Raw genomic sequence first — 15706 nt, forward strand, 5'->3', positions numbered from 1 at the left:
TTCAAATGTGTTTTATCCCAGGACTTTTTATGCAGTTACCCATGGCGTTAACAGCATGCCCAATAAAAATGTTCAGTCACGAGCTTACTCCAATTTCACTGACTAATGATGAGCAATACAGTTGTTAAATTCGGTGCACAGAAACAATTGAGTGGCAGGAACACAGTAGCCTGGCTCACCTTGAGTTGCACATGGACTATAATAATGTCAGAGAATATTATTTAACTGATGCAGCAGTTTGTTCATACTGGGAGAGAAGAGGAAAGGATGGGAGGGCTGCAAGGTCTCTGATTTATGGGTAATGCAAAAAGAAAATCACCGGAGACAGAACTAGGGTTGAAGTGACATTCCCATATCCTAACCTCCCTCTGTCATCTCTAGTGACATAAATGGATAAATGACATTGTCCTTGCCTTACAATAGGCCTATAAGACCAGGGTGGTTTGGTTTGTCATGGCAATATAATAAGGCAAAACCTGATTCTGTGACATTTTAGATTTCAGGTGACTAGTGTAGACCTACGCTCGTCATGGTGCTGTTCATGGTGCTATATCGTTAGCTGGCACGCGTTGCGGCGCTGTCCATGGTGCTGCATTGTTTATGTGTACGACCTTATAAGGAGACACTGGTTCAACGCAGGTTAGAGAGTCAGGACAACATTAAGAAAAAGCCTTTCAATATGTGACATTCTATTATTAACCATTATTAATCTATTATTCCCGGGGCCCCAATCCACTCAGGCCCAGTTAATCTTCCGCTTGTTTGCTTTTCCCTGATAGACGTCGGCAAAAAAGTGAATGTGTTGTCACAAACGAAGCCCAGCCCAACAGAACGGTGTAGAATACATATTTGAACTGCTGATTGTCAGAGAGAGAGAGAGAGAGAGAGAGAGAGAGAGAGAAAGAGAGAGAGAGAGTATGCATATCAGTTATGTTAATTCGTTGTTAATTTATGTTGAAGCATGCTATCATCATTTTCATACACTAAACCCTTGCCATATGAATAGGCGGGCCTACTATGCTTTTGGGGGCAAATTTGGGGTGGAAATTGATTCAGCCTATAATTTGTTTCTCTGAAGGAGTCTAAAAATGCCTCCGCTATTATCGACTGGAATGCACAGTGGGAGGCTCCGTATTCTCTTTCAGCTGCGCCAAAGTAGCCTATCCTGTCGGACTATGAGAAATGATAGATAGCCTGACAATGAACAAACACCTGCTAGAGGGAGCTAACACGGAAAACGACCTGATTGGAGAAGAAAATACGAATCGATGATTCCTTGCCTAATGCCAGTGGATGCGTCCAGGTAAATAGGCTACACCAGGAACTGTGCAGTGGCTGGCATCACAACAACGCATGGATCGCGACTTCGTCCTGATATCAACTGTGTTGCCGTGCTCTGGAATAGCCTAACAATTCTGACATACGCTACAGCTTTCACACCACGCCTCCCCGTTGCACGCAGCTCGATTAACCATCGTCGCTGGTGCACAGAGTGCTTTTCAAAAGGGAGCGAAAATGAGACTGGTCTTCATCTCCTCATGTCGCGGAGAAAGGAACATCGGATAGACGATGCAATGATGGGTAGTTGGACACTGATGCTGCATCCATGAGCGCCTTCACTTCAGGGTGTTGTTTTTGGCACAGGTACCACAGGATAGTTCTGGAGGGAGAGCAAAAAACTGCTGTTGGGAAGTTTTGACTCAAACGTGCACAACCGCCACGATCTTTATGATTTTGGGGGATTTATTTGTGATGGTAAGAAGAACACCGTTATCCCCATTCCCCACACTCCCTTATGTGTAACAATTTAATCTGTTCAAAGCTGTCAAATGGATATTTCAAACGACCTAGACATCAACGTGGCCTACATGAGGCGAAACAATCAATAAACTGCCAAGGAAAAAAAAAAATCTGGAGTAACGACACTTAATTATTTTTAGAATTTACATTTTTGTGTGTCATCTACCTGAGAAGTTGGGCAACATATGCTGTTATGGGAATGCGGCTTGTTTTGTCCCAGTTGACTTCAGTGGTTCTTTTCAGGCTGTTGCGTGTCTAACGGACATGAACGCGCTACTGGACCGCTTTCACAACTATATTTTACCACATTTACGAGGGGAGGACCACGTCTGCCATTGCAACTGTGGAAGGTAAAACAAACTTTCCAAAATAATGTGATTTAATGTTATGCAAAACAAGAGCATACGGAAACCGTTTGTTTAAAACTACACTGTAAAACCAAGTGTTTAGGATCTGAGCACATAACTAAACCCTTTTCTGTAACACTTTTTAAACGCATCATTCACTGTAACCCTTTTAAACACATGAACACGTTTATTCAGCACAGGGCGTTTAGGTTTTAAACACTAAACACTGGGGATGTTATTTTAACACTGTAGGGTAAAGTCATATTTGCATTCTTCCCAGCATGCCTTTCAAGTGAATGTGAGAGATACCCACCAATGACTGTATTTGATAGTGACAGAGGCATGGTTGTTGCATTTAATAACTTATATTCCTGAAGCCTTCACCTAGTGACTGCCTATGTGAATGTGTTAAAATGAAAAGTAAACCCTTTATGAAGACAAATTATACATTTAATCCCATTAGACCTTTAGTTATGACCTAGTTATTGACATTGTGGTTTGAAAATCCTGGCTCATGGGCCACATCAGACCTGCAAGTCACAATATGCTGGTTTGTGAAGTGATTAGTAATTCCTATCGGAATCCAGCCAGAGGGAGGATACCCAAGAATTGTACTATTTTATCACACACAACCTGCACTCAGAATGACTGCTATGGTGAAGGACTAAACAAACACGACTACCTAAAATATCTAAACTGGAACAACCATCTCAGTAATGGGTGCAATAAATCCAAGTAACAGATTGGATTAGTTTAGAAAATGTAAGTTATTTATCTCAAAACAAATCGTTTTTTGTCATAGGTGCCGAATACAACTGATCTGGACTTTATCGTGAAATGCTTGCTTAGGAGCCCTTCCCAACAATGCAGAGTTTAAAGATAACAAATAAAATAGTAACACAAGAGGAATACAATAAAATACACAGGAATGGAGCTATGTACAGGCAGTACCAGTACCAGATCAGTACCAGAGGTATTTGAGGTAGATATGTACATAAAGACAAGGTAAAGTGATAGATAATAATAAGAGTAACCTAAAGACCAGAGAAGCAGCAGCAAATTATGGGTGTAAAAGTGTGTGTATGTATGTGTGTTTGTGTTGTGTCGATCTGCATGTGCGTGTTATGTGTGTGTGCGTATGCGTTTGCAGTGTATGTGAATGTGTGTGGGTTTTGTGTGGGAGTGTCAATGTAATGTGTGTGAGTGAGTGTGTATATGGTTTGTATACAGTATATAGTCTAGTGAGTGTGCTTAGGGTCAGTGCAAGATAGAATCAGTACAACTAGTTTGGGTACCATTCACTAACTATTTAGCAGTCTGGCTATTTAGCAGTCTTATGGCTTGGGGGTAGAAGCTGTCTTGGAGCCTGTTGGTCTGAGTACCGATGCTCCGGTACCGTTTGTCAGACGGTAGCAGAGTGAACAGTCTATGGCTTGGATGGCTGGAGTCTTTGGCAATTTCTCAGGCCTTCCTCTGACACCGCCTGATATAAAGGTCCCAGATGGCAGGGAGCTCGGCCCCAGTGATGTACTGGGCTATCCGCACCACCCTCTGTAGCGCTTTGGGGTCAATGGCGGTGCATTTGCCATACCAAGTGGTGATGCAGCCAGTCAATATGCTGCTGTATAACTTTTTGAGGATCTGAGGGCCTATGCCAAATCTTTTCAGCCTCTTGATGGGGAAGAGGCGCTGCTGTGACTTCATGACTGTGCGGGGGTGTGTGGACCATGTTATGTCCTTAGTAATGTGGACGCCAAGGAACTTGAAGTTCTCAACCCATTCCACAACAGCCCAGTCCCCTCTTTCTCCTATAGTCCACAATCAGCTCCTTGGTTTTACTAACGTTGAGGGACAGGTTGTTGTCCTGGCACCACACTGCTAAGTCTCTGACCTCCTCCCTTTAGGCTGACTCATCGCCGTCGGTGATCAGGCCTACCACCATCGTCTCGTCAGAAAATCTTAATGGTATTGGAGTCGTGTGTGGCCACGCAGTCGTGGGTGAACAGGGATCACAAGAGGGGACTAAGCACACACACCTGAAGGGCCCCCGTGTTGAGGGTCAGCGTGGCGGAGGTGTTATTGTCTACCCTCATCACCTGGGGCCGGCCCGTCAGGAAGTCCAGGATCCAGTTGCGGAGGGAGGGGTTCAGTCCCAGGGTCCCTAACTTGGTGATAAACTTGGAGGGGACTATGGTGTTCAACGCTGAGCTGTAGTCTATGAACAGCATTCTCACATAGTTATTTCCCCTCTTGTCCAGGTGGGAGAGGGTGGGTTTAAGTGCAATTGAGATTGTGTCATCTTTGGATCTGTTGGGGCAGTATACAAATTGGAGTGGGTCTAGGGTGTCTGGGATGATGGTATTGATGTGTGACATGACCATCCTTTCAAAGCACTTCATAAGTACAGATGTGAGTGCTACAGGGTGATAGTCATTTAGGCAGGTTACATTGGAGTTTATGGGAACAGTGGTGGTCAGTATGAAACATGTTGGGATTACAGACAAGGATAGATTGAACATGTCAGTGAAGACACTTGCCAGCTGTTCTGCGCATGCGTTGAGAACACGCCCTGGTATTCCGTCTGGCTCCGCGGCCTTGTGATTGTTAGCCTATTTAAACATTTTGCTCACATCAGCCACGAAGAGCGAGGTCACACAGTCATCTGGAAAAACAGGAGCTTTTTTCCCAGAAAAACAAAAGCCATGTAGTTCGTTTGGGAGTCCTGCATCGCTGGGGAACTCATGGCTGGGATTCCCTTTGTAATCCGTTATTGTCTGCAAGCCCTGCCACGTACGATGAACGTCTGAGCGGGTGTAATATGATTCCACCTTCCTCCTATATTGTTTTTTCTCATGTTTGATGGCTCATCGGATGTCGTAGCAGGTTTTCTTGTATGCGTCCGTTTTCCGTCCCTAGCCTTTAGCCCAGCGCGGATATTGCTTGTAATCAATGGTTTTTGGTTTGGATACGTTCTTATAGTCACTATGTATAGTATACAATCAATATAGTATAAGATCAATTAATCAATCAATGTACATGAGGAAAGAGAGATATTAAAACAAACTATTCTTAAAATCAACCTGAAACAAAGCATGCTGGGAAATATAATAATAATGAAGCCACTCCTACATCTTTTTTTCTATCTGAGAAAGTAAACAGAAATTAACTCAACCCAGTTGAGTAACAAAAAACCACGCGATTGTAAAGATTTCTTGAATCAAATGTCCTGTCACTTCAACTTCTAATGACTAAATGCACTCTAAACAGGACAATGGGAAAGTAATCACTACTGTTTCAAATCTGAACACTTAGGAGATATACTGTAGGTGTTTTCCTGGTTGGAAACAAACTGGAAAAAGCTGACTCACGTTTAATCTTGCATTCTAACACCTATGTTCTAGATGAGAAAACTTATTGGCAAATCTAAATTACTTATGCTTAAGTTTTTAACACTGACCTTTATGTTAATAACTTATCACGTTTCATGGTTTTACAGTGTGCAGGTGATAGTGCACTGTTTATGGTGGATGGTCCATCAATATTTTGTTGTTATTTATAAGACAAAGAATGTTGACAGTTCTGTTTAGGTCGACTCACCTCAGAGATCACTGGTGAACTAGTGATGTAAAGCATCTGCAATAATGCATTATCTGCATGTAGCCTACATCATCTCCTATCACTTTTATCATCTCATTACAGTCTGTACATCAACGATGTATGAAACAGCTGTTGAACTATGTTGAACTATGCTCTTGTACATGATGGAAATGACTGGGTCTACATTCCCACAGTGTGACATGTCACTTAAGAATAGTTTGTTTTAATGTCTCTGCTTTCTCATGCACATTGATTGATTAATTGATATTATACTATATTGATTGACTTGTTTGTGCTCTCCACATCCTCCTTTTTTTGTTGGCACATACAGTACCTTTCTCCCTTGCAACTCTCTGTCCACTGGGGACAGACGCCGTTTTAATGTCTAGTTTTTGGTTGAGTTGTCAAATAACGAGAATTCAACATTCACATCATTGGATTTAGGTTAAAAGTTGGGTGAAAAAAAGACTAAATTCCCTTACGTTGATTACTTTTTGAAAATCCAATCAGTTTTCCACGTTGATTCAACGTCATCACATTGTAGTTGTGGTTGAAATTATGTGGAAACCACATTGATCCAACAAGTTTTTCTCCAGTGGTTGCCCACGTCAACACTCTTCTTGCTGCTATGGTTTCTCTCTACTGGGAGTGATTCCTGCAGCCCAGTGGTAGAGGGGGCTGGTCCACATGCACCACCCCAAGCCCCACCTCTCATGGGGCAGCGAGGCCAGCTGTTAGTGATGCGTCGACTGTGCTGCCCTCCAGCTGCAGCTGTTCACCGCTCAATGATGGGGCTGACAGCAGCACGCCCACTCAACCTCATCTATCCATCCAGCCATCCCACTCACCCACACAGCGCTACAGCAAAGTATATAGAACCACACATAGCCTAACCATATACAGTCTTTGTATGGTAGATTTAATTACTCCCTTATGTCATTGTATCTTCCTCAATGCACTTTTTACTCCCCCCCGTCCTCCTCTCTTCTCTCGCTCTACTCCCTCCCCTTTTCCTCCCTCCCCGCTCCACGTGTCCTTCTCTCTTCTCCTTGTCTCCTCACCTCACCCCCTCTCCCTCTGTCGCCTCCCTCTGGGCTTCAGGCACCATGTACACTATGTGATCCCGTATGATGGGGACCAGTCTCTGGTGGACTCTGCAGATAACTACTTTGTGAGTGACAGTGTGACCAAGCAGGAGCTGGACCTGATGCTGGGGCTGCTGCTGGGCTTCCTCCTCAGCTGGCTGCTGCTGTGTCTGGATGGGGTGCTGCACGCTGCCCTCAGACGTTGGAGGGCCAAACAGCACCATGGTGAGTCAGCAGGGGGCCACAACCCCACAGGCAGGCTCTAAGATGCAGAGAGACAATGTATGGGGAGCTGGTCTCAAAAGCCTGATACAGCTCTGAGTTTTAAAAATAGCAGCAGTAGAAAGTTGGTAAGGAATACAGATTTTTTGCTCATTGGGTGGGGGTAAAAATAGGATGTTCTTTGGATGAGTGATGGAATGTACAGGAGAACAAATGTCTAAAGGTGCAGAGGTGTGATGTCTCAACTTTGGATTTGCCTTGTTTGATGAAAACTGCAGTATCGTGGGCAGCTTCCATTCCGGAGACTACAGTACAGTGTGTAAACCTGTCTACAGTTCAATGACTTTTATAAGTGTGACTCAGCCATCGACCCATTTTATCACAATATTCCCCAGCTTGCTGCTGTTTCTCTTTGATTTCCTAAAATTCATTTTGGATCAGTGTTTTTCAGGCTTATATATGACAGTGGGAGTCCCCCCCCCCTCAGATTTCTACATTAAACTGTTGGCACTGATAAAGTCATCATACATTCTTCCCCTTTAGTCTAGACACAGTTTTTCCTGTGTGTAAAGTTTTCTCTTCATATTTCTCTATCCAGTCGTGGGATTAGTATAATTTCCAGCCAGAGCTGCTTGCCGTGTATGAAGTGATGGAGTTGGTTGGTGTATAAATTAGTCATGTATAGCTTCATGTCTTTTCAAACTGATGTTTTCTCTGATGCACACACACACAGCGTTTATTTGAGTGTCTGTGGTTTTAAAACTGTGAGTTCAGAGTTGAATTACTGCAAAGTTTCAGTGTCTTGTGATTTCTCTTTCTCCTCTCTCTGTACAGATTTGTAATCTCTCTCCCTTGCTTAAAATTCAGTATTTATCTCTCCCTCCCATCTCACCAATTAAATTAATGTTATTTAATTCTGTCTATCCTGTGAAAAGTCTGTGGGCTTTAGTAGTTTGGTGGAGTGGTCTCCTCCTCAATCTCCCCCTCCCACCAGTAACCGAAAGGTGGCTAACGTGAATCTCAGAGCCAGCAAGTGAAAAAATGCATGCCCCACTTGCACACAAACTAAATGGAGGACACATTCTTAATCTTTCAATCAATGTCGTACAGCTTCACCAACCCCCATCTTTTTTTCTTTACTGTGTTCAGATGCGTTCTCCTGGTCATGGGTTCCCCGCTTCTGTAACCTGGGGAGAAGGGTGCACATGAGAAAGCTAGAGGACTCAAGTGGAAACATGGTGCACATTAAGCAGAAGATGTACCACAACGGACACCCCAGCCCACGCCACCTCTGAAAGCCATGGACAACGGACACCCCAGCCCACACCACCTGAGAGCATTAGACTGGCTGAGACCATAGACTGAGACCTGCTGACAACTGACCAACAGACACAAGGGCAGCTAAACAAAGACTATCCAAGATATACCCTTCAAACCATACTGTTTCTTATTGCCACTGGATAGAGCACTTTAACTGGCCCAATGGCCTTCACACACAGTGCAAAACTCCTCACCGTCCATATCTGTCTTGACTGGAAATGATTTCATGTTAAAGGATGTAGGTAATGGAGGGTCCAGTTAGTAGTGGGGTAAGCAATTTGATAAAAGCGTGTCAGTTTTTCAAAATAGTATATATATATACATTTGGTTTAGAATGTCAATTTTGCTAGAAGTGGGGATAGGGTGTATATTTTGCTTGGGGTTTGTCCGTTTGAAGAACAGTTTGTTTATTTTGCCTGAATATGCCCGTTATAAAATAAAAATATTTATTTTGCTTGAGGGTGGTCAAATTTTGAGAGAGATTTGTGTATTGGTAGTACTTTGTCTATTTTAAAAACTTGGCATGTGAAAGCTGTACTGAAAGCTGTACTGAAATTACACATTATTTGGGGTGGGAACGAGAACATAAATGCTGCCTGCTCATCTAACTGTGTGGTGTGTACAGTATATGCAGTGTGCCAACATTAAAGAACCATTAGTTATGGCAATGTTGTATGTGTGTGTTGTTAAGAGGTTATTAAAGGTTTTATTTGATATTTGGTCCAGAGGGTCATCACCATGGAAACCTGGAGATGAAATTCCAAAGAGGGTTAAACTCAGGAACTCTTTATAGTTGACAAAATACTTCACACTGAACAGCCAGATGTAGAGTGCCTCCATAATAGTAGCTGTGAAAGGGACTGCCTGTGGTGTATTAACTCATACAGGTGCAAAATGCTCTTGTTATGGCATTGAAGAGTGATACTGTATGAGGATTGTGACCCATTGGGATCCTGAGTGTTCCTCCCTTATGAATTAGTCTCTAGGGAGTGGGATGTAGCACCCTTTCACTTCAACTCCCCATCCTCCCTAGACCACCCCCGTCTCTCTGTGCAGACATCGGTGTTGTAAAAATTAAATGTTTGTTTCATTAAAACAGACCACTGGAGGTTAACAGTGACAGAGTCCTGGTGTGTCATTACACAGGTTGAAGATATAGTTAATCACCATCTGTTGGTCACATTGTTTAAGTCTATGAAACCATCCATTACAAATCATATCATAAGTGCAGCCATTGTAAGAAACCTGGATTATTTTCATCCACACCATCTGAATAATAGCGTATCATCTCTTACAGTCCACATCAACATTAATATTATTAGACAGTGTTTCCATATAAAGTACACTTTTTATACAAATAATATATTATCACAGCTCTCCAACCTCTCCAGGATTGCTTCATGATCTGTTAGTGCCTCCACCCCGTCCCCCATCTCTTTCAGTCAGACAGACGTATACAGACAGTCAGGAGGAACAGGAGGCGTCCTCCTGTAAACCCATTAATCCCAAAAAGCAGCCCCCTTCCTTCCTTCCCCCCCAAATGTCAAACTGGAGTCCCATCCTTGGGAGGAGTTTCTGTCCCACCCTCACGACTAGGGGCTGCATCAGTTTGGGCTACACACTCTACCCCTCCCCCTGAGGTGTTACCACTGCTTTGACACTCTCCCCTTTGGCCGGGAAAGTCCCCTCCTCCGCAGATAGGGTGGTACTGTCTGAGGAAGGTGGGGCTGATTCTGCAGGTAGAGGCACCTCCAATTTCAGCTCCTCCCAATTGACAGGGGTCTCCGGTCTGCTGTCCATCTCCAGGACCGGGTTGAGTACTCATGAGGCTGTGGTGGCTCCCATAGAAGTAGAGCATATATTGCTGCTGTCTACTGGTCCAGTGCTGGGAGAGGCTGTGCTCTTGGCCCCAGCCTCCCCGTGCAGCCAGTCCATCTTCTGGAGGTGCTGCCGCACAGCGTCATCCACCCAAGCATCAATCATGGCCTCCGTTAGAACACCATCCTCTGAGGAGTATGCTGCCACCTACAGGAGGACATGTAATACATGGATTAGTACATTACATTTAATCTAAATAAAATATATCATTACAGTTCTTGTCCACAGAATGAGTCTCACAGGAGAGATGAACATGACACAGCAGATAGGGAGGAACAGTGACATACATAGTGATCCACTTCCCAGCTCTGCTTCTATTAATAGTTGGAGAATAAATGGGTCTGGACTTCCTTGGTAACCAAATCACCTTCCCTGCAACTCCCCACTGTGGCCATCCATCTATGACCCTCTACACAGGCTCTCCATCCAACAAATAATTTATGTCAAATTGGCGTAATTGGATAATTCTGGTTGTTATCTTTCCAAAAAGCTCAGCAGAAAGCATTGACCTATGAACAACAGGGGAAACGCATCACATACCTGCCAGGCCACGCCCAGTTTAGAGATCTCTCTGCCCGACATGCCCTCTGAGCAATGTCCGAGCACTTCTGACCATAGGCAACTTGAGCCAGCTTCATTCTCCTGCAGGGACAAACAGAGACAGAGGAACATGGAGACAGAGGGATTACAGACAGACACAGGTCTGAATGACATCCTGTCCGGCAGAATGGAAACAGGTCTGCGTTATGAGGTCTTGTCTGACTCTTATCTGGGGAGCCACTACTTAAGTGGCCAAGCTCCCTCCACCAGCTGGTTCGGTTGTCTGAGTGTTGTTGAGCCTGGTCCAGCTTCCTGTGCCCTGTGTAAATCGCCCCCTGCCCCTCTGCCTCTCAGGCTCCAAGCCCTCAAAGCCCCACTGTAATTGGTGACTCAGTATGGCTGCTGCTTACTGCTGGGGCACCTGCTCTTAAAGACCTGCCCCTGACACACTCCACAGCCAGAGCTTATTTTGATGGAACAATACAGAGAGGGGCCTCCCTCCACCCAGGCACTCAAGAGTTAATTCCTGTCCACATGTGTGCGTGGGTAGGTGTGTGTGTGTCACGGAATGCAGATGACTCCAAGTATGTCTGGGAGTAGATAATTACTTGGCATTAGAACTTGTTCCATTATACATCCCAGTGTGTGTGCTTGTGAGAGATTGCCCCATTTAAACCTGTGCTGCTGTGCGGGCAAAACACTGTATGACTCACTGTCTCCCCTCTGTGGCAGGCTCAAGCACGTACCTGTCAAAGTACAGGCGCACTAGCCTCTCATCAGGACAAAGTTGACTATCTCATCTATGCGGTCGTTGATGGCCCAGTCAAACTGCTTCGGCTGGATACTAGCCAGCACCATCATGAACCTGGAGGAAGACATCACACCAGTGGGCTATTAGGGTTAGAATGCTGTGGTATTTGAGGAAGTTTGTACATCAGAATTCAGGGTGTTGGGCATAGATATGGTGAATTTAGAGTGAATGAGGACTGACTTGTTGCTCTGCTCACCAGTGCGGTACAGGAATGTGTTCAAAGTTGCTCTTCACTGATCTTCTCCTGCAAACAAAAAGACAAACATTGAATTTTATTTTCCAATATTGACAATAGTTGTTTTTGCTATCATTTCAATACAGGAAGGTACAAATACCTGGGTTCAAATAGTATTTGAAATATCTCAATTACTTTCACATACATTCGAAGTACTCAGATATCTTATATATTTGAAAAGGCAAGTAGTTGAATATTTTACTTTATTTGGAAATACACCTGGAAAGTATTTGAAAATACTCAAATACACCCCCAAGCATTTAATCCAGATATTTGAAAATAGTATTTAAGATAAGTATTTGAAAATAAAATTTGGTAGAGTATTATGTTATTTTTTTTTTTTTATTATTATTTTTTTTTACAAATAAGCATTCAAATACTCTAATAAAAGTTCTTGTTTTGGCCTGTGTATTATAAAATACTCAAACACACAGAAAGGTATTTTAAAATACCAGATACTGAAATACATATGCATTTAATCCCAGGTTGTACACAACACACTTACAATAGATCTCTTGAAGCCGATTGCATTCCTTCGCATCAACAAACAGCAACAGGCTGTGTCAGACAGGACACAGTAGAGTAGCAGAGCTGCACTGGTCTTAATTCATTCTCTGTATATCATTTCAAGTGCATGTCTATTTGTGGCAAGTTAAAATGTATATTATGAAAATACTTAAGTTCCAGGGTTATATCATGTTTACATTAAGTTCTATCATTAGTATGATAGTACTGCAAGTGAGGGTAGCATACCCACGGCGACTGGTGTTGGCAGAGTCAAAGACTTTGTGCATGGCGGTGACGCCCTCACGGCCCAGGGGCGCCACATCTCCACCCGTCATGATGGCATAGTCCATCCCAGAGTGCACGGCTAGATTCTACTCCAACCACAGATATACAGTTACCAACATAACGCCTCGTCAAAGTGATTCTGTAAGGGGCCTACCTTAGCAAAGAGGGTCTTTCCAGTACCTGGGGGGCCGTACATGAGGATGTTCATGTAGAGCCCATTGTTCTGCCGTGTGTTCCTAGTTGCTATGGCGACGTCACGTACACGCTCTTCTAAGTTAGGCTGTGGTGAGGGGAGGGAATAATTCATATCAGGGAGAGCAACATTTTGATTCAAAGCAGGGCTGCAAAAACATATATTCACTCTACACAGCATTCTCTATTAATGTCTCTTTAATACATGTGCTGGGTATAATATCTCCCAGGTATAGTTGTGTTGAGACTGTATAAGGTATGACTCTCTGGTGCTCAGGTGTGTGTGTGAGTGTTGGTACTCACACTGAGCACTACTCCCTCCAGGGCATTCTGAGGTTTGCTTGTCAAGCGCTTTGAAATCTATAAGAGAGGAAAAATAAGAAAATGCACCTCACCATCACTTCGACATAAGTGTTTAGCAAACTTAATTTACTTGCAATAAAATTAACACAAAAAGCATCAGACACAGGACTTATACAATGCACAGCAGGGCCGCGCTACCTTGATGGGGTGCTTGATCGCCTCCGCCACAGTGATGCGAGACGTCTCTCTGACCAATGAGGGCTTCCCGAGCCGGGCCTCAATGTAGCCCCCTGCCACAGCTGTGGCGTTCCGGGCAGAATATACACCCAAAGCCAGCAGGGTCAGTCCTGCGACCTAGTGGTGTGAGGGAACAAATACACTACATTTAGAGACGCTCCAACAACAGTTTAGATCAGATATAAATAAACCTTTAAGATATCAGGTACGTATTTAGGAGTCATTGGCAGTTTGCTTAATGAACATAAATGAGGAAGTAGAGTAGAAGGCAGGTCTCACAGTAGCTGTGACTTTATCCCAGTCTGACACTAAGGCCTGGAATCCTTCCCCAAACACAGCACCTGCAGTCCTGAAATTACAGAAATATACAAAGACAGTCAGGTATCCAATATAGTATCTTTCTGTATGGTCTGTAATGTAATACACTAAGTCTGTCTCACCGTATAGTCTCTAGTACAGTCTGTCTGTGCTCTGCTGCCTTCAAGCGGATCTGCTCGCGGATGAGGTCTGCGTTTTCCCGTTCCAACACGTGCACATGCTTTAGACTATGCCTCTACACATAGCAGCTCATTCTTGTGCCTCAGCTGCATCTCGTGCTCGATTGTTGCTATGTGGAGCGGATAAATCAGTGGATATAATATCATTATACCATAGCAATGTTGAATACGCGTTTCTTATTGGCTTGAAGGGCATTCTAGAGCGTGCATTATTTCTCTATAGAACACACACCCCCTCGTTGATCATCCCTTACACATTTTGTGATTGCCAGACCCCATATGGCTATAATGACCAGTGAAAATCAAAGCAGAACCATATTCCTGGAGGCTGTGTGACTGTATTATACGGGGTCAGTACCTTTCCTCATAGCCTCCTGTTTAAGCACAGAGTCCTCCTGTTTGCAAATGTTGTCCTCATTCAGGGCTTGCTGAGGACACAGGAGAGTCGACACTCAGTCAACTGGACACAGCATTTTCACTCAACTTTTTCCTAGCCTAAACAGGACTGAGTAGATATTGCAGCTAATGGCAGTTGGTCTTACCTGTTGCTTGAGTTGATCATCATACCTCTGTCTGGCAAGTCTGTCTTGGAACTGTGCTCTCTAAAGGGATAAGAGGAGACTGTAACCATAGTAACACGTTAGTCGCCCTCTGGTGGACAGATATGTAACCCCTATATGTAAGCTCCTCTCCATCTCTCATTATAGCCTGTTTCAGAATTAAAGCTAATTGTGCAGACAATTTCAAGCTCTAAACTTTCCGACACAATTGTACTCTACAAACTCAAAGACATCTAACTACAAAGCAAATGCTTGCTTCTACAGTTTACCCATACCTCTGCATTATGATCCATGCTATGAGCCCATCATTGACCCCATACTCTGCAGTACAATGAATACTACTGCACAATCACTCCTTCTGCAGTATCACTAAACCCTCCCAGTACCAGCTCTCTCACCGTTTAATGCTGCTTGGTCTCCTCGCAGACAGTTTTCCTTCTCTCTTCCCCTTGAATACGCAGCCGATTCCCCTTCAGCTGCTCCACTGCTGCCTCATACTCCTGCCACCATCACACACAGAGGGAACACGAATAGCATGATCAGATATTGGATTAATCGTATAATGTATTTGGTATCCTACACATTACTCTGCATGTGCCTTGTTTAGTGCAACAGTACCTTGATTTTGGTCTGGTGTTCCATCTGAACAGACTGCTCCTGCATGCAGCCAGATCCAGGGCCTCTTTGGCATGACCTGAAATAACGTCAAGGGAAAGGGACATTCATCTTCAAGAGACATACATTTAATTTAATGACAGTAGACTACATTCAAACGAATTAGAAGTACCACAAAAATCAACATAATGTTCTGGAAAATAATGTAATACAAGGTTTAAAACCTGGCTGAATTAAGTTATACTAAATGTAATGTAACTAGAGCCATCTGGCAAACTGAACTGTATGAAGGAATACTCTCGATCAACTTCCAACATGAATGAAACTGTGCAACACAACGTTCAATGTGAAACATGTCATTCTCGTTTACTATAGTGTTGTCCTACTGATAGCTGCCATGAAGACTAATTAACTAGATAGCGTAATCTCCTAGCTAGTTTCCACCGGTATGTAAAGACACCCGCCTGTGTTGCATCAGCATCACTGCTGAGTTTGTAAAGCATGCTGCGGGTGCATCGCTCTTTCTTTAATGATTACCAATATGTCTCCAGCTAGTTACGCAGTCCTATATAATCTAGTTATCATGCAAGACACTTACGAGACTTGTCGAGCTCCTTTACCGCCTGGGCCGCTCGCTCAAGCCCGGTTGGGTCGAAATTGCTCCATTTGTCCTTG

General features: G+C 43.7%; 1 protein-coding gene and 1 pseudogene across 2 annotated transcripts; one reads left to right on the top strand and one right to left on the bottom strand.

The window, feature by feature from the left end:
* The first annotated feature begins 887 nt into the window (after positions 1-887).
* LOC129815576 (transmembrane protein 240-like) lies at positions 888-9039 on the top strand. Of its 2 annotated transcripts, none has more exons than XM_055869513.1 (4): positions 888-2150; positions 4052-6612; positions 6846-7054; positions 8201-9039. In XM_055869513.1, exons 2-4 carry the CDS (start codon positions 6458-6460, stop codon positions 8344-8346), a joined length of 510 nt encoding a protein of 169 aa, XP_055725488.1. In that variant the 5' UTR covers positions 888-2150; positions 4052-6457; the 3' UTR covers positions 8347-9039. The 2 variants fall into 2 exon arrangements, with proteins under 2 accessions (XP_055725488.1, XP_055725489.1); XM_055869514.1 differs by lacking the exon at positions 4052-6612 and having other exon boundaries at positions 888-1755; positions 2044-2150.
* A 102-nt stretch (positions 9040-9141) lies between these two features.
* LOC129816040 (ATPase family AAA domain-containing protein 3-like) lies at positions 9142-15110 on the bottom strand (annotated as a pseudogene).
* Positions 15111-15706: the final 596 nt, after the last annotated feature.

Source organism: Salvelinus fontinalis, chromosome 18 (genome assembly GCF_029448725.1).
Source record: "Salvelinus fontinalis isolate EN_2023a chromosome 18, ASM2944872v1, whole genome shotgun sequence".
NCBI classification, from domain to species: domain Eukaryota; kingdom Metazoa; phylum Chordata; class Actinopteri; order Salmoniformes; family Salmonidae; genus Salvelinus; species Salvelinus fontinalis.

Bases quoted from the DNA above. Each gene is read 5' to 3' on its own strand.
- LOC129815576 (XM_055869513.1), top strand. From the start codon at position 6,458: ATGGGGCAGCGAGGCCAGCTGTTAGTGATGCGTCGACTGTGCTGCCCT. The intron at 6,613-6,845 runs GTATATAGAACC...TCTGGGCTTCAG, and splicing joins CCACACAGCGCTACAGCAAA to GCACCATGTACACTATGTGA. The intron at 7,055-8,200 runs GTGAGTCAGCAG...TACTGTGTTCAG, and splicing joins GAGGGCCAAACAGCACCATG to ATGCGTTCTCCTGGTCATGG.